Below are 26854 nucleotides of genomic sequence, written 5' to 3'. Positions count from 1 at the left end.
AGAAACTTTGGGGCTTAGGAAGTAGACCAAGGAATGGTTGCCCTACCATTATCAGATAGGAATTACCACTCAATATAGTTGCGTCCCAGTTATTGGCAGGAAAACACCCCAAACAAAAACACTACAATTGTTTGATTATCAGATGGGTGGGGTCTTTCTCCTTTGTTTCAAACTATTTTCTTCCTTGGGGTAAAATATGATAGCTGAGGTGCAGTATTATGGAAGTGGCACTGTGCATCTAATGTAAGATGCACATCTCTTATCTACATCTCTTTTTTTTCTAAATATATTTGTATTGATTTCAGAGAGGGGAAGAGAGAGATAGAAACATCAGTCATGAAAGAGAATCTTGATTGGCTGCCTCTTGCATGCCTCCTACTGAGGATCAAGCCCACAACCCGGGCCTGTCTCCCCAACCGGAATAGAACCTGGGACCCTTCAGTCCCCAGGCCGATGTTCTATCCATTGAGCCAAACCAGCCAGGGCTCTTATCTACTTCTCTTATCTGACTATAGCAGTCTTCCATCACTCATCTCCAACAATGACACCAGGGTATCATAGCATACATCATTCATTCAGGAAAGGACCTACCTTCTAGATCATATTATTTTCTGTTTTTCTTAGTCTCAATTTTCTCATTCACAAAATGGACATAAAAATATATGTCATGGCTACCTCATCACATGGAAGGGCATATTAGATAATGTACAACATATAAATTAAGAAATTATTTCAAAAATGCTAGTGTTTTGCATAAATTGAGAACTGAACTTGCTCTAAGCTAACCCCCACTTTTTGTGGGAACTGAGTATCCGTTTTACCCACACAAGATAGGTAGAGATAGAAAGTGAGTAACACTATGAACTGATGGTTAGAATTTCTTTTTTAAGGATTTTTTCGATGGGATATATTGATTTGACTCTATGTCACACAGTGTTCTTCAGTGACTTGTAATTGGCTCAGTGCAGGTTCCCTAAGTTTTCTCCTCTAACTTCCTTAGTTATGTGCAATGTTATCATTTATGCTCCTGATTTCCTGAAATTCCCCTTGTTAAAGTACTATGCACAGGAGACATCTGATAGCCAAGAAGTCTTTCCAGGTCATTCAAATGAGTTTCTAATGATTATTTTTTGAAGGCAGGAAGTCACAAATTGCCAAGAGTAAAAGAACTTGAAAACACAGAGATGTCTTCTGATCTTCAATGGACTGATTATATTTCTGAATGGAAGGCCTTATTTGATTGAAATAACCTGCTGTGCATTTCTTATGTTCATGACTTAGGTAACTCAAGTATACATTCTGATTAATAGCTGAAATAATTGATCTGATTAGTCTATTTTATATAACTATGATTTAGAAATGTATTTTAAAAAGAAGTAAACTTTATTTTTACCTAAGCTGTAATCTTGACTCTGAGATTACTATTTTAAGGATATTATAGGTAGCTGATATTGCAGGTAGCCCTAACTAGAAATTTATATATATAGTGTCCCAAAAATGTATACACACACATTGAATAATTATAAAGGAAGTGTTTATTAAACTACATTTCATTTTCAAAATTGAGCTATCAGCTGTTAAAGTGTGTATACATTTTTTTTGGATACCCAGTGTATATATATAATATGACATTAATTTTACTTCCAAATTATGACATGTAAGAAACAATTGAGAATGGAAAATTACATGGTACCTTCATGTTATTGCAAGTGTGGGCCAGTGTCTGTATTCTGTATATAACAGTCACTTGGGTTCTATTTTGTGGGGGATTGAGAATCTAGGAGCACCAAACATTTCCAGGGAAACAAATGACTGTCTCCGGAAATCCTCTTCATGGGCAAATATGACCTGTGCCTCCATAGACTTGCCCATTTCTTTTCCAGTAACCATGGGTTCCCCAGGACTGTTCTCAGATCCCTCTCTTTTCTGGGCTCCTATAACATATAAGACTGTATATAAAGGTGTGGAAAACTGTGTGACAGCATTTGTCTTTGTTTCTAATGAGTTGTGGATGTGCCCAGTTCCCACTTGTACTGTAAGTACCTTTAAGAGGAGCCCCATTGTGTACTTCAACATTTCCCAGGATCTAGCACAGTACTGGGCACATAGTAAGCACTCAATAAACACGTAGTTAATCAACATTAACTGGGAAACTTCTCAAGGTCTGGGATTCTGTTTCAAATTACCTACATGGTACCTCATATAAGGCCACGTGCTCATAGGTGCTTATTGATTGATTTGATTGAAACTATAAACAGAATACCCATTCAAGTCTTTAACTCCTGTGATGATGCAAAATTGGGCCCCCAGTCTTTTCCTCATTTAACTTATCTGGCCCCAACAGTTTTAAATTTAATGCTTCTATCTGAGATTGCCTCTAAAAGTTGCATTAGAGAAGATTCTTAATTCTTCAAGTCATCAGAGGTAGAAGCGATTAGAAAAGTTTTCACTTCAGTCCTTCTAATGGCATGATGAGGAAATCGGTCCATTGTGGTTAAGTAATTTGTCCAAGGTTATCCATTCATCCATTTAATGTTACATTTGAGTACCCATTTTATTCCAGATGACACGGTGAGTTAAGAGTAGAGACTCTTATTTCCTAACTTCCAGCCATAGTCCCTATTCCAATCCCAACCACAGTTTGGCTACCGTTAAATATTTAGCCCTTAGTGCAGTGAAATCGTTCCCTCCTCTCCCCTTTCCTAAACACACATTAGAGAAATCATATGTCCAAGATTTCTGCTGGGCCCTACTTATGATGTCTATTTCCAACTTTTTCATAATTACAGCAGCCCTTATGGCGAGATTTCATAACAAAGGTAAGACAAGACTATTCTATTTTTTTTTTAATCTTGCCGAGAAGTTTTTGAAAAATTTACAATGTTCATAAGTGAGGAACTCTTGGCAAATCACAGAAACAAAATGGGATTTGGGAATCCAGGTCTCAGAGGATTGGAATGACTGTTTGGCCGAGTTTGTGATGACTTAAGGGCTCTGATATTGACAGGCTTATAGGACCGGGCTAGGAAAGAGATTTGTCAGTCCACAGCAGTTCTCGTCTTAGATAAGTAGCTTCACTTTTCTGTGCTTGAAAGAAACCAAAATTAGTAGTTCCTGTTAAGTCCAGGCTATAAAATTATATGCTTAGCCATGTAAAACTAAGTCACAATTTTTTTTTTTTGGTAAAGATGGTGACTGGAATAGTGATTGTGGATACACTAAAGATCATGGGCAGAGACTTTTGTGTGATTTAGGAACTTGGTTGAGTTCTGCAGCCCCCGGATGCCTTCAGCAGTGAAGGGTGAGGAATCGGGGAGGATGCAGAGAGGTGGCACTTTGTTCCCTGTGGCCTTTGCAAAGCTGTGGGATATTCCTGCCAGAAATGCTGCCTGGGTTTGTGAGAGGAACACACCAGGGCTACAAGAAATGGAAATTAAAGGCATCATGGGCAGGGTTGTTCCCAGGCCTAGAACCTGCTACAGGTAAGTGAACATGGCAGCAAGGTGGCCTGGCATTCTGGGCCATCCTTCCCCCTCCCTGCTGGTGTCAAGGACTGATGCCCAAAAGATCATAACCTCTAACAGCATTGCAAAGTTAGGTGCCAGGGTAACACACCGCTGTTTCCAACCTTTATGTATGTACCTATTTCCAGGGGAAGCAATCAGATGGGTGGCTTAGAGAAACAGCTTCTTAGGTTTGGCTTGAAGTATCATTTAGCCTAAGAAAATTGTCCTAGCTAATCTGAGCTTGGAAATTCTTAGGAGATACAGTTCTTGGCACTGGGGCTCTGAAAGTAAAACAGTTAAAAAATTACAGAAAATACTCCGGTAAATCTGACACTGGCCTTCTCCCCCATGGGTACGGAAGACACACAAGGACAGGACCATCTGGCCCAGCATGCCAGCTTTTTATTTGTTTGCTCTCAATCCTACCTTCCTGTTTGGATCACCCCTCTCCTCTGCCTATACTTCAGAAACCAATCAAGGTGTCTCCTGAGCTCATTTATTCCCTTTGTTTCAGCCGCCTTCTGGGGTAACTTTTTCCATATGCTTACATCCTTGCCTCACAACGGATTCTTTTTTTTCTTTCTCATCCAAAATGGCCTGATTGAACTCTTAGAAAAGGCCATGTACTCGGATATGGGACAAAGTGCTTCTAAAGATCCCCAAGAACGTTTCATTACTTTTGATGACCAGGATATATATGGGGGGGGGGGGAAATTACTATGTTTAAAAGTAATTGACTGATGGGCAGTGATGCCAAGTAGGATGGAATTCAAGAACACGTTGTTGTTAGCATTGAAACCTCCCCCTCCCACCCGAAGTGAACAAGTCCAATCTAGGTTTGAAGCTAGAGTCTGTTGTTGTTGTTGTTATTACTACTTTTATTAAAATGTGGCCTTTATGTACTTTGTTGCCCCAGCTTGGCTTCAAGCCCTTCAACATGGTGACATTAGTATTCTTTATATTGCCTGTTGTGGACCAATTTTCTTCAGCTGTTGCTAAAACTTACTAAAATGCCAGATGTCATGTTGGAAACATGAAACCTGAAAGAAGGTCATAAATCACAAAAACAAACCATAAAAAAAATAATAAAATACCCTGAGTGCTGTGCTCTGGAGCTTCCCAGCTTCAAGTCTCCCTTTGTTCACCTCTCCCCCTCTCCACTCTGCCGCTCTCCCCACCTCCATCTTTCAGGGTTGGGGTGTTGAGGGGTGTCCAGCAGTTTCTCACCCAAGGCTTGATGGTGTGTTTTGCAGATTCTGAGCAGAGCACGGGTTCAGACTCAGAGGTGCTGGCTGAGCGGACTTCCTGCTCCTTTGACACGCACGCTGACCTGGGCCCGGGTGCTGCAGGCGCCGTGCCTGCTGCCATGGCGTCCATGGAGGAGATCCAGGTGGAGCTGCAGTGCGCTGACCTCTGGAAGCGGTTCCATGACATTGGGACTGAGATGATCATCACCAAAGCGGGCAGGTAAGAACATGTTCCTTCGAATGGCCACATTTAAAGAACAGAGGTCAAAGCAGGAGCTGTTCTATTTCTTCCTTTCACTTATTAGTGGTAGGAAGCACTGGTGAAGCCAAAGTCACGTGCACTTATGTTTTTGCATCTGGACATCTTGACGAAGTGATCTTGTGTTTTCTGTGACTTTGCCATTTTTCTCCAAGGGCCACTGAATCCTAAATCACCTCTATCCTCACAAACATTTCTGCCTACACGTGTTTCAGTTAATATTGGAGATCCATGGTATGTAACAGCCAAACGGATTGCCAAAGCAAGTGTTTCTTCACCATCCATCGTTCTCAACAGAACAAGTTTGCTCCCCAAGCAAAAGCTTGCATCTTCTAAGGCATTTAAAGCAGCCAGAGGTTTTTGTAAGAATTTTGGTTCTGGTACGAATTGGGCTTGGCTTATCTTCTGAACTACTGATCCATTGTATATATTGAAAGTATTACAAAACTTTCATGCAACCTGATGGAAACTCTTAAAAATATTTATGTAGGATAATAAAAGTTTTTAAAACACAATTTCTCTTGAAATACACTAAGCTATTCTTTCATTGGTATCTTTCAATTTTCTTGAAGGACACTGTTTTGTTAGTTATCTATTTGTGCTGGACACTCAATGTATACTACATTATTTAAAATTCACAGGAATTCTATGAGGTCAGATATGATAATTCCAAATATGGGTGAGGGTGTGAAGGCCAAAAGAAATTAATTTGACTACAGCCACATGTGCAATAATGGGCAGCTCCAGAATTCTACACAACCCTGTCTGGCTCTAAAACTATGGTCTCAACTATTTATAACTCTACACTGTTAAGAAATGGCTGCAGTTCTTGCCCCTTGGGTTCAAAATGAAAATGATTTAAATAAAGATAAATTGGGGCTACACTTCTTGAGTACATAGGGACAGTTCACTGAAATAAAAACAACAATGCTGCTTTCATATTTTCCAAGCCATTCTATGCAGTCTCACATCATGGAGACCAAAAAGACCCACCTCATTGATCAAAAGCTGTCTACATGAACATGGACATTTAAAGTAAAATAATATTTTGATTGGGCCCAGTTCACTGGAATGAATATAGTGAAACCTCCCAGTATAATAAAACACCACAAAAACATGAGGTTAAAACAAACCTGAAATATTGTTCATTTTCTTTCTCTTCCAGAACTAAGTTTTCTTTCTCTAAGTTTTAGCAGCGAATAAAACTATTAAAATGCTTCTTAGGAGGCACATCTTTGAAGGGTAATTACTTTCCATACCGTTTCCTTTTTGTTGCGTGGGTTTCAGTTCTACATTTTGAGATGTTATGTCATGGAAGGAAATAGAACAATTCAATGAAAAAGTGTTTATTCTTTTTCTTAGTTTTGGGCAAGAGGCTTGATTGGAGAGAGGGAAAATTACTTTTTTTTGTCTATAAGATTTTCCATTTTTTATCTTGGATTTTCACTTTCTACTATTGAGTCTGTGTATTTTGGTCATTTTTGTTCTCAGTATCATACCATTGTTTCCTGCACTTCACTGAATTCAGTTCATCTGAGAACCTCACTGACAACTCTTCTGTGACCTCCTTTTGTGATTTCTTCTGCAGTGTTTTCTTTTCCATATCTCTACCTTCACAGATTGACTTTGATTCCTGAATCTATGCGGATATTCACAGGACAGACATACAGTTTGTTCTTTAGTTGTACCCCTTTATTTAGATTTATAAATTACATTAATTGTTTCTGCATTGCATTGCCTCAGGTGTTGCAAAGAAGGCTTTCTCTTCTGTGAACTTTGTTTCCTCCCTCCCCATTCCCACAGTTGTTTTCTTCCTTTTCACTTCCTATGTAGTATCCTTTTCAATTTCCATCTTCTTAGTTAATGTTAGTTATGTGTGACTCTCTTTTCTTTTTCCTGCTCAGGAGGGCTTAGTTACCATCTACTCCTCACAACCAAACTGTAATCCTGTTATTTAGAACCACTGTTGTCTACAAAGCTCTCAGTCTTTGAATATAGCAACATAATCTGTGTAATCAGCACCACGGACAGAGGTGCATGTAGGGATTAATGGCTTTAGAAGACAAAAGAATTGGCCTAAATTTAGTCATAAAAATAAAACCAAACATATCTCACTTTGTAAATCTGAAAGATTATTTTTTTTCTCTAGGGTGTTATGACTTCACTTGGTATTCTGTAATAAAATTCTGACAAAAAGAAAAAGCAACTTTTGATACATTTTAAGAAGAGAATTAAAATATATTCATAGAGTTTTGAAGCAGAGGGCACTTCGGAGATGATCTAGTTCCTTTCATTTGTGTTATAAGGGATGGGGTTAAAGGACTTATCCAAAGGCACCCAGCTCATTCATTTTAGAACCTGGGTACAGGGAAGAGACAGGTAGCTTTTCTTTTCTAATTTTATATATATATATATATATTCACATATATTCTTATATACACACATGTGTATATATACATATACATATATATACATATATTCTAATATATACACACACACGTGTGTATATACACATACACATATACACATATATACATATATTCTAATATATATACACACACGTGTGTATATACACATACACATATATACATATACATATACATACATATACACACATATATATACACATATACATATACATACATATATACACATACATATATATTCCAGAGAGGGAGAGAGATAGAAACATCAATGATAAGAGAGAATCATTAATTGGCTGCCTTCTGCAAGCCCCTTACTGGGGATCGAACCTGCAACCCAGGCATGTGCCCTTGACTGGAACTGAACCTAGGATCCTTCAGTCTGCAGGCAGATGCTCTATCCACGGAGCCAAACCAGAAAGGTAGCTTTTCTACTTTAGGTCATATAAAATGTTCCTGACAAAACAGTTAATCAGTTGAAAAACACCTAATCCCTTTTCTTAAAGTCACCAGAAAATAATCTTTTTCAATTTAACAAATCTCTATAGGTGGTTGAAAGGAACCACATTTTCTTATCACAGATTGCAAGTAAGAGGACTTCCTCTCTATTTCTGGCAAGATGCTTTCTAGCCACTTATACATACAGGACAATTCTAAGTCATTGGTATTAAGAAGGGAATTACTAATCTATATTTAAATCTATAACCGAGGTTCTCTAATTTTTGGAATTAGTGTGGAACAAGGTGCCTAACAAATGTTAGATTTAATCATTATGAGTAGCCCACCATCAAATTTCCTTAGTGCACTATAATACTAAAACATAGGGTTTCCTAATTAAACTTGTGAGGGCAGAGGGAGAAAATCTAAATATACTAATAGAAGCTTCTGAAAAATTATAAAGTGGAAAAGGAGGAACAGTTATATATATATATTCTTTGAAAATACTTAAGAATTAGCCATCATCCCTGTTGTAAGGAGTATGGTCTCTCTTATGCTTTCCCCAAATATGATTATGATGTCACTGATCTCATACAGAGGACGTTTGCTTTTTGAGTTGCTTTTGTTGGAATGTGTGACTAGAAAGCCCCTCATATAAACAACCAGTGCACATTTGCAAGATGGCTGTCTGGGGCCAAAGTATGGTCTATGGCCGTGAAATGAAGCAAAGCCAATTAGGCTGTATGTGGATCAAACCTGTGACCTTGACCTCATTAGCACTGTGCTCTGCCCAGCTCGACTAAATGGCCCCAGATGGTTAAACTTAATGTAGCATTTTGTGTACAAGTACCCTACAGAACATTCAGGCAATCCAAATTTTTGAACCGAGCACTTTTTATGTCTGGCTCCTAAATGAATGACATACAAAAAGAGCTTGATGTTTTTCTTCTTTCTTATGGTTAAAGAAGAATGGTGAATTTTATTCTAGACTCCTTGAAACACAATACCTCTTTGGGTCGCTCCCTCTTCAATTATGAGAGTAGTTGTAAAGTGCCATATCCTGACCTCGCTTGCTTTGGCAAGTTTAACAAGCCATTGTGGTAGAAACAAGGTATTGCCCAGAGGCCACTAGAATTCATTTGGTATTTGCTCCCTATTCCACAGGGTCTTTCTCATGACACACATGTTGACAGCCTGAGAACTTGCAGAAATTTTTCTACATTTTACCCATTAAAAAACACTTTGGTGGCCCTTTGTTTGGGAATGGTAGCACCTTCCTTCTTTTTTTTCTTAAGATATTATTTTTAGAGTGGTCACTTTCAAATAGACTCAGCCAATCAGAAACATTTTATGATCAGCAACTAACAGCTGTGATAAGCTACTTGGAGAGTAAGATGATTATACATTATTCAAGTATGGTAAATATATGAGTATAAGTATATTCAAGAATGTTATAACCTAATAAGAAATGTGTATGTGTGGATTCATACACATCACCCATCTATCTAATTAAAATGATAAAGCAGAGCATTGTATGTGCCCTTTGTGTATATGAATCATCAAATAGTTCAATGTAAGTTAAGAAGAGGTGCTATTTCAGCAATATAAGCCCTCAGCATATTTTATAGTGATAATTCCCAAAGTGAAAAAAAAGCTCATTTTGAGAATTAGAGGACACAGAACTTTGGCGTGCTTAAAGTGCCTAATGAGAAGAGACTTTCTTAGCTTTTACTCCTGCTGCTTCTTCCCCTCTGATTGCTCAGCTTCCTACTTTATTCCCCTTCACAGGAGGATGTTTCCTGCCATGAGAGTGAAAATCACTGGTCTGGATCCACACCAGCAGTACTACATAGCAATGGACATTGTGCCTGTGGACAATAAAAGATACAGGTAATGAATGACTCTGAAATGTGGAATTGTGGGTATCACTAAAATTCCAGAACTATTCCTTAAACTCATTTGATGAAGCATTTTAACAGTGCACTGTATAATGCTCTGCATAGGGAATAGGATGGAGAATATGCCAATGGCCTGTGGCAGAGCACTAGGCAGGAAGGAGTCACTAGAGGCAGGAAATCAGAACTCAGTCATGGTTGGGTCTGGAATCCATCTCCACTGTATCTCTGGAGAGAGTGGGATTGCATATAGTCTGCCAGGGTAGCAAAAATCCAATCCAATGAAATTAAGTCTGAAATTACTTCTGTTAACATAGAAAGTAATTAACATATTGAATGATTTGGTTTATGAAATGCTGAGGTAAAATGATTGATTTTGAAGAAGGGAAAGAGAAGTGGACCTGTACAGTACATTCAATCATATATTTGATGGATCACCCTGTGGATGATGGAGGAAAAGAGTAGGAGAATTGGGTGAGACCTCAAGAAGAACATCTAGTTAGGGAGAGTTTTAATTCATTAATATGGGTTGCCAGTTTACTAAATATTTTTCCTTCAAAGTCATGAAAAGCTAACATAGTCTCCATGTCTCTTGGATTGCTCACATGGAGGTCTTGTCTGAAACAAGTTGGGGCTTAATTGATCTCTTGAGATCTCAATCCAACCAGTGAATCATGGCTGATTTTTGAAATGCCTGAGAACTTGGCCCTAAATCCATGAATTTGGAAGAAAGAGAGAGATGAGTGGTGAAGACCAGGACTAGTGTGGTGGGTCAGAGAGTTGGCCCAGAGAGAAGTGGTCTTGAATGCAGGACTTAAGAAGGGAGAGGCTTCTAATCTTTTTAGAGGACCTTGGGAGTTGAGATTTGGACTGAGTGCCTCTGTTTGCCAGGACCCAGGGCCCACAAGCTCCTTTACTAAGAAATAGGAAGCAACAGATCCATGGGGAGCACCCTTCAGAACTACAGGGCAATTGGCAAAGCCTGGAAAACTGACCTCCTTTGCTACCCAACAGCATCTCATTTCCAGTGGCTTTGTGGGAAAAATAATGTGGGAGATGATGACGTTCAAGATAGAGTTCATCAAAGAAAACACTGGGAAGACTTGGTGTTGTTTCTGGGGATGGCTGCACTAAGGCAGTGGCTCTCCACATTTTCCTAGAAATGCCTCAAAATCAAGATCCCTGGCAAGGAAATGGTTAACAAGTGAGCTGCTTGGAGGGTCTCTGCACATGGCTGTGTTTTATAGGACGATATGGAAGATGTTTTTAATAAGGAACCAAATCCTGAACAAGTGGCCAACGGATTATATGGTTTGCATTTGAAAGGTGAAAGGTTGCAGTAAAATACCTTTTCCATAGCTAGGCACGTGGGTTAAGGATGCCTGTGTGCACACAGGGGTGCAAGGCAAGGAGAGGGAGAAGAAAGAAAAAGGACTGTGAGAATGTTTTTCTTATGAGAGCTGCAGCTTTGATCATTAACCACAACACCTTTTTGCTCTCCCCCACCCCATCTCATTCTCCATTTCCCCTTATCTTTCCTTCACTTTTTCTTTGTGTACTACTTCTCCATTCTTGTCATCTCTTTGCTCCTCTCTCCTGTCCCTACTTGCTCTCTGGACTGCTATTCCCTCTCTGCACACATCTCTGAATTCTCCTCTCTCCCTCTCTCAGATATGTGTATCATAGCTCCAAGTGGATGGTGGCTGGCAACGCTGATTCCCCTGTGCCACCAAGAGTATATATACACCCTGATTCTCTAGCTTCCGGAGACACTTGGATGAGACAGGTGGTCAGTTTTGACAAACTCAAGCTGACCAACAATGAACTGGATGATCAAGGACATGTGAGTCAAAGAATCCCATCTCCCTCTTCCTCCTCCCTGCTCTTCCCCTTTTTGCTTTAGAGCTGACTAGCCCCAGGCTTTTGCAAACAGGTAAAATAAGAATCTCCATGCCACTCTAAGTCATCTTAAGAAAATAAGCATAAAGTTTTTTTTTATTCCTGTGACATTTCATTTATTACAAATCTAACATTTAGCAAACGTCTGCTATGCATCAGGTTGTGTTTATTAGAAGTCTTGTGCTCCAGGTACGCATAGTCTAGTCAGGGGAGAATTCAGAGACAGAAATACAGGACAAATAAAAAAATGGTGAAAGAAATCACAACATTCAGTAGAACAATGCACAGGGAAACAACTGAAGTGACAATTTTGGCTGATTGTCAAGAGAAGAATTTATAAGAGAAGAATAGGCCCTAAGGCTTTCCAGGTATAATCAGATCACCTGATGCTATCAATTTACCTTTTGCAGTAAAACATATACTGAATTTTCACTGAATGCCATGATCCATATTGGGTGCTATGGGAAGATTGAAGGAGCTAAAACCCTGGCTCCTATCTTGAAGGAAATGACAATTTTCTGAGGAAGGGATAATGTACTTACACTACTCACTCTCATGTGACATAAGAGAATGTCTATAAATTCAGTAACAAAGTGCAAATAATAGCTTGTAGAATGTAAAGACAGCGTGAGCCCATGTTGCAAATTTGAAGCAGGAGGGAACCACTGTTATGTGGCAGAGGTCTGGGACCTTTTAGTGGAGTGACGTCTTCTGGTACCAGAGCAGTCATTCAGCATTTACCCAGTTAAAGCAAGCATCCACCGCCCATGATCGGGATAATCTGCTATATGGTTCCATGTGATGCTTTCTAATCACTTAGTCCTGTCTGTGGTGGGCAAGTATACTGATTTCTGGTTTCTTGTACATCCCGCCCCCTGATTTCTGGTTTCCCACCCCCAATCTGTACTCTTTCTAAAATGCTTCTACTCTGTGATTTTATTTGCATGAGAGCTTGAAAAGATGTAAGGACCGTAGAGTCAACCCTGGCTTAATGTTTCTCCTTCTCATTCCAGATCATTCTGCACTCCATGCACAAATACCAGCCTCGAGTTCATGTGATTCGCAAGGATTTCAGCAGCGACCTTTCACCCACAAAACCTGTTCCTGTTGGGGATGGAGTGAAAACGTTCAACTTTCCTGAGACTGTGTTCACCACAGTCACAGCCTATCAGAACCAGCAGGTAGGAGGCTGCCTTGAGAGTTCCTAGCGGTATCTCCTTTTAAAAGAGCTTATTCAGGAGGCTTTTGGTAAGAAAGGCTTTGTCCTTCCACATGGTACTGGGGAGCATGGAATGAGAGACAGCAGGCTTGCAGGGCACACCAGGCACCCATGATGACAAGGCAGGAATGCCTAGGAGCAGCTGGCATGGTCTCGATTTAGATCAGAGACCAAATCTTTGCCCAGGGGGAGCAAACCTAAGTCATCTTCATGTCTCTCTGTACGTGTAACCATGTTCATAATCTCTACCACATCCTGGCAAGTGTTTCTCATTTGCAAGTTCTGAGGTTTGATCCATTCCTTCCCTCTTATCTGCACTTTTCCATGTATCCCAGCACCTGGCTACATTAGAGTCAACAGGCATCTAAAATTCCATTTAAGATCCACGGCTTCACTTACACTTTCAGATGAAACTTACCTGTGATCACCAGCTACACCCTAAGATCTGTATGTTTTAATGTCAGTAATATGTCCATTCATTCCATACATATTTAGTGGACACTGATGAATGAACTCATTAAGATCAGTTCTGGAGACCAGGAGGGTCACTATCATAACTCAGGCTGAACTTAGAAAGCCACAGATCACTGTGACAATGAAAGGAAACTGAACACGGGTACCTGAAATCCCTTTCTCTTCCTCAAACTTCTCTCATAGGCATTGTCCTGTGTCTGAGTACATTCTCACTGTATAAATATTTTGTCTATATCTGAATTGGGGTAGGGGCTGTTTGGTAGGGGTGGGAAACCATAATTAAGATAATGAGATTTGACAGCAGACATATCTGGTTTGATTTATGACTTTTCTATTGATGAACTGTATGACCTTGAACACCTTTCTGACCCCCTTTCAACCTGTTTCCTGGTCTGAAGATGTTCTAGCTTCACAGCGCTACAAAGACTAGAAGAGGTAACATGTCTAAAGTCACTGACACAAATCTGGCGTCCAATTAATGGCAATCAGACATTGCTAAATGACTGGGTCCATATACATGAAGAAACGTGGGAAGTAGAGGTCATTTTAAGAGTAAGTTGCTCAGCCCCGACCAGTGTGACTCAGTAGTTTGGAGCATCATCTCATGCACTGAAAGATAGCAGCTCAGTTCCTGGTCAAGGCACATGCCCAGATTTCAGGTTCGATGTCCAGTCGGGGCGTGTTCTGGAGGCAACCGATCAGTGCGCTCGCGCGCTCTCTCTCTCTCTCCCTCCTCCCCATACCCTTCCTCTCTCTCTACAATCAATAAAAAACATATTCTCGAATGAGAGTTAAAAAAAAAAAGAATTTCTCATTAAGGAGAAAGGGGATTGTTGGGAATTGGAAGAGCTTCGTTGGCTCTTCAAGATATTGTAATCAATAGGTAACTACTTTGATCTCTCTGTTCTCGTGTCATGTTCGTGAATTCATGATGTGCTGACATTCAAAATAGATGAGTCACACTCAATTCTGCCTATTTTGAAGTCAAGATAACAGCTTTTGCCTGTTTAACAAGCCTCCAGTCCCTGGATAAATCAACAAGCACGATTGTTTAACATTCCCTTTGGCTGCATAGATATGATTTAATATAATGCAGTGACTTACAATAAAGCAAACTAACCTCAGCTCTTTCCTCCAGGAATCTTGAGGTTTGCATCCTGTAAGAGAGCTGTGAGCGAACAATAATTTTCAGACTTGTCTCGAAGATGCTGGGCAGCATAAATGGTTCTCTTTTGTGAGCTATACGCACCTATTACTGTGTTTTTATTGCCTTCAACCTTCCAGAATGAGAACAATTAATATTTTATGGCCAAACTCCTTATATTTCTTTTTAAGAGAATGGTTAGGAAGCCTATCAGAATAAAGAGGAAAAAAATGAGTGGTAGGTTTATTGTTCTCAGGAGCTTGTTTGCAGTAACACAATGAAGAAAGGAGGAGAGCAGAATTGAAATGAAATGTTACCCAATTTCCTAAAGAAGGTGTCTTGTCCACAGAAAACAATGGGCTAGACCAGCCGTGGGCAAACTACGGGCCACGGGCCAGATCCTGCCCGTTTGAAATGAAAAAAACTAAAAAAAAAAAAAAAAGACCGTATCCTTTTATGTAATGATGTTTACTTTGAATTTATATTAGTTCACACAAACACTCCATCCATGCTTTTGTTCCGGCCCTCCGGTCCAGTTTAAGAACCCATTGTGGCCCTCGAGTCAAAAAGTTTGCCCACCCCTGGGCTAGACATTTGGAGACCTGGGCTTTAGTCCTAAATTTCCCACTTGTTACCTGTGTCACTGGGCTCTGTGTCTTTCTGGGCTGCAATTTCTTCAACAAAATGAGCAGTTGGCTTATGCTTTCTAAGTTTCTGTTAGCTCTGAATTTATAATTTCTCCCTCCTTTCCCCCCTGCATGTTTTTTTTTTTTTAAATGAAGGTTGGGAGCAATTTATCGCTATCAAACAGAGGCAATAGACATGTGATTTTCAACTATTAAAAATTTTGAATGTTCATGTTTGTAAACTTGTTTAAACCCTCACAATATTTTAGACCAGTGTAGTTTTAGCCAGTCCATCCTTGAGAGGTGGGAACATGGTGTTTTGTTGCTGGTAAACAAAACACTGTAACCTATACTATTCATTTGTGTCTCCTCCCATCCTCTCCATTGTTAACAATGCTTTCTATTGACTTCCATCTTGTCACCAAGGCTGGACACCTGACTCTCCCACATCCAATCTACCATTAAACTCTGATGCTTCTACCGATGCAGTATTTTCTTCTTTCTAATTTTATTGCTTCTGCCTTTGTTCTGGACCTGCCCCCTTTCTCCCAACCTTGGGGTTTTTTGATAGCACCCGCAGAGTCACCTGGACTGCAAGCTCAATGTCTCATTGCCGGGTGGATCTTCCAAAAGCACAGCTCTCACTGCACCATTTCTGTGTCAGAAATTGTCAATGACTCCTCAGTGCCTTGGGAGCCAAGTCCAGGATCCCAAGTCTTTCCATTAAGGTCCTCTGTGCCAATTACCAACTACATTTCTAAGCTTATTTTTAATTAATCCTCATTAAGCATCCACAAGAGTTCAGCAATCTAGTTAGAATTTTACTATTTGTACTCTGCAGCTGCCTTACTTTTGCCTATGTTCTTGTCTTTGCAGAAATGCGCGCCCCCCCTTCATCTTTATCTGTCTAGCGTCCTTCTATTCTTCAAGTTTGGTGCAATTACTAACCCCCACCACCTTCCTTACTTTTTCAGGTGCAAATGAGCTTTCCCTGATGAAAGTGTTAGTGAGTGTACCTCTCTCATGACCGTATCACTTGCTGACCTGTGTATGTTTGTTCCGTCTTCCTCTCAATATCTTAAGCATTTTAAAAACAAAGGTTGAATGTTCTACAAAAAACAGTGAGACATGGTAGAAAACACCAGGTTGGTAGTTAAGAGACTTGAGTAGTAGACCCAGCTCTGCAGCGGATGAATTGCACTGCCTTTGACGAATCCCTCCACCTCAATATTCTCATTTGCAAATCGGTGGTTTGATCTGAATCAGTGTTTCTATGTTTTCAAGCCAATGGAGAAGGTTTTTATGGTTCATTGAAAGGTGAGAAAAATAGAGACTGTGTAGAGACTTTTCATACATGTAAACGTTCATTTTAATAGACTGTACAATTTTTATTTTTGTCCTTTCAACTTTTTTGATGCTAGAGTGTCAAATAATGATGGCAAGGGATAGTGGACATTAACTCCCTTCACTTGGTAGAATAAAAAATTGGAATATCAATGTTGATCTCTCAAGTATTGGAAGGGGGAATTAGAATTATGCAGCCCAGAAACCACTAATTTAAGATAAAGGACAATTCCATCTCCACAATTCTAAGACATTTCTGTCTGTCCCATAGTGCAGAGCTCTGAATATTTCCTTGGAAAATGGCTGAATGATTAGTCAACACCATTCTACTACCACTGTCTTTATATATCTGTGGTTCTGCTTTTTTGGATATAAATAGTAGTGAAGTGTGAAGAAAGAGTTTCTATTTCATGAAATACCTCATGCTTTTTTTCCCCCTATTCCCATTTCTTCCTCCTCCCTCCCTCCCCCCCTCCCCCCGGCGGACTGACCCATAGACTCCTGGGGCTGCTAGCATACTGAAGTTATTATTACTGCTATTTGCTCACAGTGTGCCAACTTGGCCAGCCTGTGGCAGAGAGGAAGGTACCCCATGCCCAGAATCTCATCGTGGAGAATAAGGTGGTAGAGGTTGGAATAAAGGTGACTCCACACTTTATGTGTTTTCTTGGAAGAGGCTGATGCCAACATGTTCTCATGGAATTAGCAGGAAATTTCCATTACAGAATCTGTCTTCTCTAGGGGAAAAAGCCTGCTGAACCTTGAGGGTTTTTAATTTTTCCCAAACAGGAAACTAGATTTCCAAAAAGATATAGCCCCATTCTCCTCAGGTAACACAGTCTTATTTCTTGATGAGAATTGGCTACAGGAACCAGCTAGGAAGTCTGCAACCACAGCCAGGTTTGTGTAAGCAAATCCAATAGGATTTCTGAGTCACTCATTATATATTAAACTAGTGAGCCAGTTTTACCGTAACTTTCCAATCAAATCAGTGCAGAACTTTCTTTTTCATACAGGCTAAGGTTTAAAAAAAAAATCCCAGTGGAATACCCTTCAAGCAGTATGATAAAAAATAAGCATAACTAAGAGAGTGTTAATAAGGGCAGGCCCTGTCCTGTAAAAACCATACTAAAGATTAATTTTCTTTGTAGGTTGTGTTATTTATGTCTGCACTCTGCATTGTGAGGTATATCTCATTTATTAACTGCCTCTATGTTACCAGGCAAAAAAAGTCAGTGAAAATGATTAAAATGAATGGTGGCAGGCCAGCAACCACTCCCTCATGTGCCACAGCCTTCAATAACTCAGACTGCACCAATCAGTGTAAGGTTATGGAAATAAAATCAGTGAACAAAAATTCTTCCATAACCTCTGTATTTTCCATGTCTCCTCATTATCACTGGACCGAGTTTGCATATAACTCCTGTAGAGTAGCTTTGTCTGCACGGGAAGCTACTAATGGATCTTGTTCTCACTGGAAGAACATTTAAGACTTTTGTCTGTAATGCCTGCAGTGAAAGCAAATAGGATTGAGGGAATTGTTTGGTCGGTAGTTTTTAAGGCTTTTTATGGTGTTGGGACTGGTGATCTATCTTCCTTCCTTCCTTCCTTCCTTCCTTCCTTCCTTCCTTCCTTCCTTCCTTCCTTCCTTCCTTCCTTCCTTCCTTCCTTCCTTCCTTCTTCCCTCCCTCCCTCCCTCCCTCCCTCCCTCTCTCCTTCCCTCCCTCCCTCCCTCCCTCCCTCCCTCCCTCCCTCCCTCTCTCCTTCCCTCCCTCCCTCCCTCCCTCCCATATTCACTCATTGAACAAATATTTTACTGAGCATGAATAGCATGTCATATTAGATCCTGCTTAATAAAATGTATATAAAATAGATAGGGTTCCTACCTGTAGAGCAGGGGGAGAGATAAATAGTAAATATGTGAACAAAAAAAATGTGTAATTGCCAACTAGGTTAAGAGTAAAGACTGAATTAAAGAGGGTGCAGTTAAAGAGAGTAGCAGGCCCTAGCCAATTTGGCTCAGTGGATAGAGCATCTGCCTGTGGACCCCCAGGTTTGATTCTGGTCAAGGGTACATGCCCAGGTTGTGGGCTTAATCCCCAGTGGGGGGCATGCAGAAGGTAGCCAATCAATTATTCTCTCTCATCATTGATATTTCTCTCTCTCTCTCCCTCTCCCTTCCTCTCTGAAATCAACAAAAATATATTTTAAAAAAGGATTAGAAGTATGCTATTTTGGAGGAGTGATCAAGGAAGACCTCTCTCATGAAATGACATTAAGAGTGAGACTTGAGGAGGAGTTAGCTATGTGAAGAATACAGAAAGGAGCATTTTTTGTCTGGAGATAGAGTGAGTGTGAGGGGCTTGAGCAGGAAAAGTTTGGCACATTCCAACACTGACAGTAACTCAGTGGGCTTGAGACCGTGAACCTGGGGTAGCAGAGTGTGGGTGGGGCCAGGCATGGAGTACACTGGGAGTCACTGAAGAAAAGGACATGATCCAGTTACATGCTAACAAAGATCACTTCGTTTGCTGTGTAAAGAAGAGATTGGACAGGGAAGAAGGAAGATCAATCTGAAGGTTAGAGTAGTTTAGTCAATAGATGATGGTGACCTGGTCTAAGGTGGGGTGATACAGACAGACAACCATATTAGGGTCTAATTGATAAATGTAATGATGGAGTAGGGCTGAAAATGAACCACTCAAATGCATATCACATGTTATCTCCTAGTGCTCTGAGGAGCACTTCAACTTGTAATAATCCCTACATTCTCTAAGCACTCACAGCACTCTAGCTTTATGGCAAACCCAATCACTTTCTGTTTTACATTGTAATTATTAGTGCACGTATGCTTTCCTAGATTATAAGCTCCTTGGGTTGGAAGAAAAGACAGTAACAGCCATGTACTGACCACCATTCTGCCACCTGCACTACCTGTCACAGTGCTTTGCACACAAAAGGCACTTGATAATAAATCAGTAATGAGTAGCACAACCACACTCTTCATGAAGTTCTCTGAATCTCACATTAAAAACTTTGAAACAAGTATAGAGATGTTGCTTTCCCTAACAGTTGGTGGCATTTGTCTATTAAACTTCTGTACAGGCCCCTTGGCCTGAGATCCAGTGAATTGTGTGAAACAGGTTTTCAACCATTTCTACCAGGCCCATGAAAAAGAATGTCGTTATATTTACAAAGGTCTGTGGAGGTCCCTGAAACACAGCAGCACAACCATATATCATAAACCCCTATCATAAATGGGTCCGACAGGATAAGCCAACTTGAAAGAGAAAATAAAATATTATAACCCTGACTTGAAAAGAAAATATGGTGTGTGGTTTATTGCTGTGGATTATGGAGGAAGAAAGAACTGATTTTTAAGTCAAGAACAGAATGCAGTGACAGTCTTTAAACTCAATTCAGTATTCAGAGGGCAGACAGTAGATGCTGGAAAGCCAAAGCTTCAGGCTCCTGCTCTGGTCTATAAAATACATGTAAAATTGTTTTTGCTGCATTTTTAGTGCAACATTATTAGTATGTCATTCTAGAGGCAAGGAATGTTGAGGAGGGGGAAAATAACAGGTACTTTCAGTTTTTTTCCCATCAGAATCTCACATTGCATTTTAAAGTCCTTTAAAGACTGTGGCTTTGGGAAATTCTGCTCTGATGGAAGAGGGTCTTGAGTAGTTTTGCAACACTGGAAAGAACTGGAACTATCCCAGCGATAAGTTCTGCAATTATCAGAAAAAGATGATATCAAATAATGAGATTCTCTTATTTCTAGAATAACTTTCCATTGAGCATGCCTCCCCTCCTTTCCTGAGCTCCCCAGCCTCCACCCCTTAGTCTCTATTGCTTCAATATAGAGAATCATTCACATCTGGTTCAGACATGAAGGTATCAAAATGTGTCCCATGACCAAGGCTGAAAGCAGAAACATTAGAGCACATATGGAATTTGTTGGTCAGGCTTGTTCTAGTCTAGAGGCACAAGGACAATGCATACAACCACTGCAGAGACTGACAGAATTAGGATAGGATATGATAGTGAGGAGCTTATACACTAAGTGGAGGTTGACCAGATAGCTCCTAAGGACTTGTTTAAGCTGGGTCACATGGTTGTTTTGCTGCATGTGCTCAGCCTTATGAAACCGCCTCTCTATTTCTTCTGATTCTCTTATAAGCCTTGGAGATTGAATGAGATATGTTGCATTCTACCCCCTTCAAGTCACACATTTTTAGCTTTTCCTTTGGGTGCAGCCTTGACAAAAGAATAGCTACTTCTTGTGTCTTTTATGAGACCATTTCAGGTCATCAAAGCAACAATCCCTAGTCGCTCGAAGACACAACTTAAGTAAAATGGGTAATGCAGCCAATTATTTGGATCCTTCAGATGAGGCAGGTTGTCTTGGTGATTCCTCCTGATTGGCTTGGCTGAATGCATTCATTCATTATTCGTTCACTTACTCACTTATTTATTTACTCACTCATTCAATAACCATTTTTTAGGGGCCCCCTGTGTATCATGTACCATGGACCCAGTTTTCCATTTCAATACCTTTACCACCATTTTGGGGCAACAAAAGTGAATGAAAAAGAGTTTATGGAGTCATACTGGGAAAAACCTTGTTTTTAGGGAGAAGAGGGTCAGGTGGGTTGGACATCTGTGTGCCAGGCCTTAGTCCTATATCAACTTCATTTAAAGCTCCAACTAAAAGGAAATGAAATAAAAACACTAGCTGTTATTAACAGAGTGACTTTTCTTATTTTTCTAGGAGCAACCAAAAAAGAAGTCCATTAATGAAAATATAATTCATACTTCTTTGTTTGTTTCCAGATCACCAGATTAAAAATTGACCGAAACCCTTTTGCTAAAGGATTCAGAGATTCTGGAAGAAACAGGTAAGAACTGGGAAAGAGACTCACTGACACTTCTTTTATATGTGATGTTATTCCAACCACACCCCATTGGCTCCTGCTTTTTGGAAAACACTTGCATGTCGCTGTGCAAAGACAAATAGATAGCTGATCCAAGAATGAAAAAGCTGCCCTCTAAAGGCTGAATTATCCAGAATGGTTGGTAAAACACTCTAAAATACCAGATCAAGTCCTTCCTCCTCTACATCATACTTGGTAATTCAGGCACTTAAAACAAATTTTATGGTGATTTATTATTATCAAAAGGTTACTTTTTCTGTTACACATTTATATGTGGCTAGAGAACCTACAGTGATATCTCATCTATTTTTCATTATCAGGAAATAAGGAATTGTGGACAAATAAAATTTTTCACACAATTATTACTTTTAAGAGGTAAAACAGTGTTAAAAAATTAACCATTTTTCTGAAATGATTAATATGAAAACATATGAGATGTTTCTGCTTTAATAAATAGAGTTTATAGAGCAGCACCTCTCTGGGTGCCCTAAAATCACCATTGATTAGGTTGTTATATAGTGAAACTCTTAGGAATTATTGACATTTATAGAACTATTTGCTCCTGTTATAAACGGCCTTGGAGACTCTGGTGTTTTTCTAGTTAATTCTTTCTTCTCTTTAAATACCTCCTTTCTAAAATGAAAACCTGTTATCCACAGAGTAAAGAGAGAACTGAAATTGCCAGGGAAACGAGATTGATCTAAGGTTATTCTATCAGAAAATGTCACTTTACACAAACCACACTGAAACAGCAAATGTGACATGCATGTCTCATAAAGTGTGTAGGCTTTGCTATCACTATTTACTTTAGTGTTACGACATTTTCCAAATTGGGGGCGTTTCTTTACATCGGAATGATGTAAACTGTCAGGAGTTATCTTTGCTATTTTCTATGCAAGAGTTTTCAGATGAACTAGTTTTATATTTATGCTAAAATCAGTGATTATTTCCTTTACAAAATGATTTATGAAAGTTTTTATGAGATCCTTATCATATATGTAAAAACATTTAGATTTCTATATAATTTACCTCAGAATTTTTTAAGGTCTCATCTATTGAATAAAGTAAAAGCTACTTAAACTTCCAGTTTGCAGATGACAAAATTGAGTAATATGTTTTAGGTCAGGCAACTAGTTAGTGATACAGCTATGTGAGAACTCAGGCATATGGACTCCAGGCCAGATGCCTTCCTGCTCAACGGCTCTTTGTTTAAAATAAGACAAAAGCCTTTGTTTTCAAAACATAGCCAATGAAGAACGAATCCCTATTCATTTCAGTTCAGAGGGATGGTCCTCTTCCTCACAATGAGTTTCTAGTCCCTGTTCAGGTCACAGAAGATGCGTGGGAGCTATTTCCTGTTGCCTCCCTTCCTGGGCTGGCTCTTTGGGCATATTGAGGACCTTGTTAGTGACTGGAGCTCAAAATAGAAGCTGGCCCTTCAGAAAGAAGCCTAGGGTATTGGAGATGTTTAACTTGGATTCCAGGGATGGACATCATGGGTTCTGTGTGTTTCCAAATATTGTAAGTAATATCGTGTGTGGATGAGCAGGTGTGCGTTTTTCCAGGGAGAGGTCTACGGCTTTCTTCAGATTCTCGAAAAGGTCTGTGAACAGCAGTTAAGAATTTCTGCCCTAGATACAACTGTATTTGCCCAGGGCCCAACCAACCCTACTGTCTTTAGTTATTCAAGTACTTTTTTTTTTTTGCCTTACCAGTGGCATTTATTGTGTTTATTTTCTTCTTGGAGATCCAGAGCTTTTCTTTTTCTTTCGTTGCTTTACTTTTCTAGTGGAATCCTTGTTTGTCAGAGACATGACCTGAATGGAGAATCTGAGTAGATAGGCTGTACTGACCAGCACTAGAGCTGGGCTATGGGGTTGGAGCCACATTTTAATGGACTTAAGAATAAGGCCATGCGCCTTGAAGCATTTGCCTCTGGTTATGAAGTTGTGATGACATCTCAGTTCAAGTCCTGAGGTCCCCTTGCCTCCTCAGTGGGCTGGAAGGGACCTTGACTCATCATGGGACCCTGGCCTGTGTCTGCTCTTATGGCTGGTAAATGTCTACTGTTCAGTAACTGCCTGTCCTGCCTGGGGAACTGCTCTTCGTTGTAAGGACTCCAGGAAAGCAGAACTACAGTCTTCTATCGCCTGTTTCAGTGCTTTATCTATTTATTAGAGGCCTGGTGCACGAAATTTGTGCACTCGGAGGGGGTCCCTCAGCCCGGATTGCCAGAGGATGCAGGCCAGGTCAAGGGACCCCACTGGGGCATGATAGGGGCTGGGGAGGGACATGGGAGGTTGGCCAGCTGGGAAGGGACCGTGGGAGAGCTCCAGGGCCCGATCCGCTGGACCCCAGCAGCAAGCTAACCTACAGGTCAGAACAACTGCCCTCTGGTGGTCAGTGCACGTCATAGTAAGCAGTTGAGTGGCCTTAGCATATCATTAGCATATTATGCTTTGATTGGTTAAATGGATGACTGGACACTTAGCATATTAGGCTTTTATTATATAGGGTTTTTCTCATAGCCTGGAAATATCTTATTAAGTCCCATTAAAACCTGCACACTGTTTTAAGTAATATTAGTAATTATAGACGTTATCTGTGATCGAACACTTACTGTGCTCCAGACCTTTTACTTACATTCCTTCTAATCTTCAAAGCAACCTGTATTTTACAAATAGGGAAACTGAAGCTCAGAGAGTTTAAGCAGCTTTCATAATGTCACACAGTAGAGCTGGAGCAGGAACTAAAACCCAAGTCTCCCTGACTTCCAAACCCGTGCACTTTCTGCTCTATGAGGCCAACGATTGAAACTGGACTTATTTTATGTTCAACAGGTATGGAGAATAGAATTCTTTTTCCAAAAAACCTTTACCTATTTAAAGATAGAGAACCTCCTATTTTCTAAATAAAACAACCTGTATATACTCTGCCCATCTTTGTCTACTTCCCCAGGACTCTGTCATCTGCTTTCTGCACCCCTGTAAACAAGGGGCTCCCTAACAGAGGCAGAAAGTCAGGCTGAACTTTGCTGGCAGGTGAAACTGCGATACAATGACACTAAAAACCTGTGTCATGATGGGGAAAGGATGCTCATTAAAGGTAGAAACCATTTTTGTCTCCCAGCACTCTGGGAAGCTGAACTAAAATACACTTGTGGCCCTTTTATTCTCTCTTTGAAAAGCTCCAAATTATCCGGTTATGACAATTTAATTATCACTAGCTGCCTGCAGGATCTGATGAGGGCAAGAATGATTAATGCCATTGTGCAGATGGGATGGATTGATGGGAGAGGATCTAGAGGATTATCTGTAAATCTTCTGGTGGTTTGTGCCAACATCAGAGCCCAGTTTGTCACCTTCCAACCGGTGCCTCATCTGTTGCCTTTCTCCTGCTAACAGAGTTCTTCTGATCTGTGATCCTCCCCAGGCCTTTTAGACATTGAATGACTCATACAGACGAGCATGGTTTGACGAGTTGCATATAAATGTACCCCAAACATACGGATTACATTTCCTTTCAAAACACATGGGCTTAAAAATTAGGGGGAAAAGCGCTCAGCCAATGTTTTTTGGTTTTGCAGAACACAAAACATTTGTGGAATACTTTGGAGTCCCAGAATTTGCCAAACCTCAAACCAAAACACGTTCAGGTTTGTTGATCTCAACCCATCCTAGCGCGACGCAGAGGCCCAGGAAGGGAGGCGTGTCAGAGGAAGGATGAGGAGGACACAGCCACTTGATAGTCTCTTTAGATGCCTCGTGCCAGTCTCTGGGCCAGTAAGCCTTTCATTGCCGCACATCGTCCTGTGGCTGGGCTGACAGCAGTGCCCGCTGAGGGTAGCCAGGATGAGGATACTTATTTCCCATTCTTCCTTTTTCAATGTAAAAAGATATCCATGGAGAAATACTTCTGGCTTCTTGCCCCATCGCTTCCTCCTTCCCCTCGATGGGAACCAAGGTAACTGATCTGATTGCTGAGTCTGGGAGGAGGAACCCTTCAGGACCTGCTTGCCTGCAGAGAGCTGGCCTTTTGGGCTCTTTCCATTGTATGGTAAACCCAGCAGAAGAGGCCCACAGTTTGGGGGAGTAGCTTATTTCAGTGGAGTTCTAGACCACTGATTCAGCCTTCATGCCTGTGCCATAGTCTCCAGACACCTTTGCCAACAGTCAAACTGGTATTTTGGTCTCCATTGCATCAGGCTCCTAGGTCTTTCTTGGAAATTATTCTGAGTTCAAATAAGGATAAGAGGTGATATTCATGGGGTCTTCCAGAACCCCAATAGGAGCCTCAGTGAGTCCACTGTGTCAGTCCTGTGGTGTCACCATCATTGGAGCCTGTCGTGGTTCTCCTGCTTCTTTAGGAATCGTCATTCACACTCTGGTGTGAGGTGGTCATCACCCTTCAAACTCTACTTACGAAGCTTCAATTTTTTTTCATTTGCATGTAACTAGGTCCCTGATGAGAAGTCTCCACCAGAAAGACATGTGTGTGTGTTTGTGTGGGTGCATGTATGTGAACGCATGTGTGTGTGTTTGTGTTGTGGGGAAGAGTAGTAGTCATCTGGGCCTTTCAAAGTGGAAAGCCTCACTGATTTTGCTTCCAGACATGGTCTTTGCAATGGGTAGAAGATTTTATTTACTTCTATTGTTCCTCCTCCTAGATTTCTCAGAAATTACGTGGTCTAAATCTGGCTTTGGGTGGGGAGTGGGTCAATACATGCTTACCTTTAATCAGATCTAGCCCCAGGACACAATTTCCAGTGTTACCTCTGGGAGGAAACTGCTCTTGGGAGGAGACAGTAACACCCTCCTGTTTGGGGGCGGGGGGCGGGAGGTAGATTCCTTTAGCTTGAGGTGACTGTTGTCTTTTGTTCTGGGTTCTAGGACTCTGCCCCCTGCTGGAATGTAAGCTCCTTGGAATAAGACTACCTTTTTCAGCTTTCTATTTTTAGATTTTTTTCCTATAGTCATGTATAATGAGTAAAATAATACTTGTTTGTTTAATACAAAACAGTAAACACAACTAGGGAGTAGCAGAGAAATGAAAACCAGGAACTCTGGAGCGAGAAAGCCTTACCCCAACCAAGGCCAATGGGGAGCTAGCTTTGGACCAAATAAGAAGGGAAGAGAGAACAAATTTATAAATAGGCTTATTTTGAAAGACTAAAGGCAATTTTGGCTCCAACCTGAGATGGACCGCTGCTGTGAGACACTGATTTATCCTAATTATGGATTAGCCACCCCTCTCACTCCCTGCCCTTCAGGCCAGCTGAGCTGGCTCTGGATTGTGGGGGCGTGTCTGCACTGCCTGGCTCCCTGGAAAAGGAGGACACCCAGTAGGTTTCAGAGTCTGTGAGCCTCAGGGAGGCAGGGGTCCCAGGGGCTGAGCCCAAGCACAGTACGATTTGGTTGAGAAAGGTCAGTAGCAAACTGAGAGG

At 40.6% G+C, this 26854-nt stretch overlaps 1 protein-coding gene across 6 annotated transcripts in view; it reads left to right on the top strand.

Annotated features, from left to right (window-relative positions):
• The window catches only part of TBX15 (T-box transcription factor 15), a 92317-nt gene that overhangs the window by 45531 nt on the left and 19932 nt on the right, over window positions 1-26854 (top strand). For 5 of the 6 annotated variants that reach the window (XM_059675202.1, XM_059675203.1, XM_059675205.1 and 2 more), the window contains exons 2-6: window positions 4760-4973; window positions 9662-9763; window positions 11440-11611; window positions 12681-12848; window positions 21311-21375. In XM_059675202.1, coding sequence (XP_059531185.1) covers window positions 4760-4973; window positions 9662-9763; window positions 11440-11611; window positions 12681-12848; window positions 21311-21375 — 721 coding nt within the window. Of the gene's footprint in view, window positions 1-3247; window positions 3483-4759; window positions 4974-9661; window positions 9764-11439; window positions 11612-12680; window positions 12849-21310; window positions 21376-26854 lie in introns of those variants that run through there. The other variant, XM_059675204.1, reaches the window with a different exon arrangement.

This window comes from Myotis daubentonii, chromosome 18 (genome assembly GCF_963259705.1).
Source record: "Myotis daubentonii chromosome 18, mMyoDau2.1, whole genome shotgun sequence".
Lineage (NCBI taxonomy): Eukaryota > Metazoa > Chordata > Mammalia > Chiroptera > Vespertilionidae > Myotis > Myotis daubentonii.
This window is presented reverse-complemented; position numbering and strand designations above follow the sequence as displayed.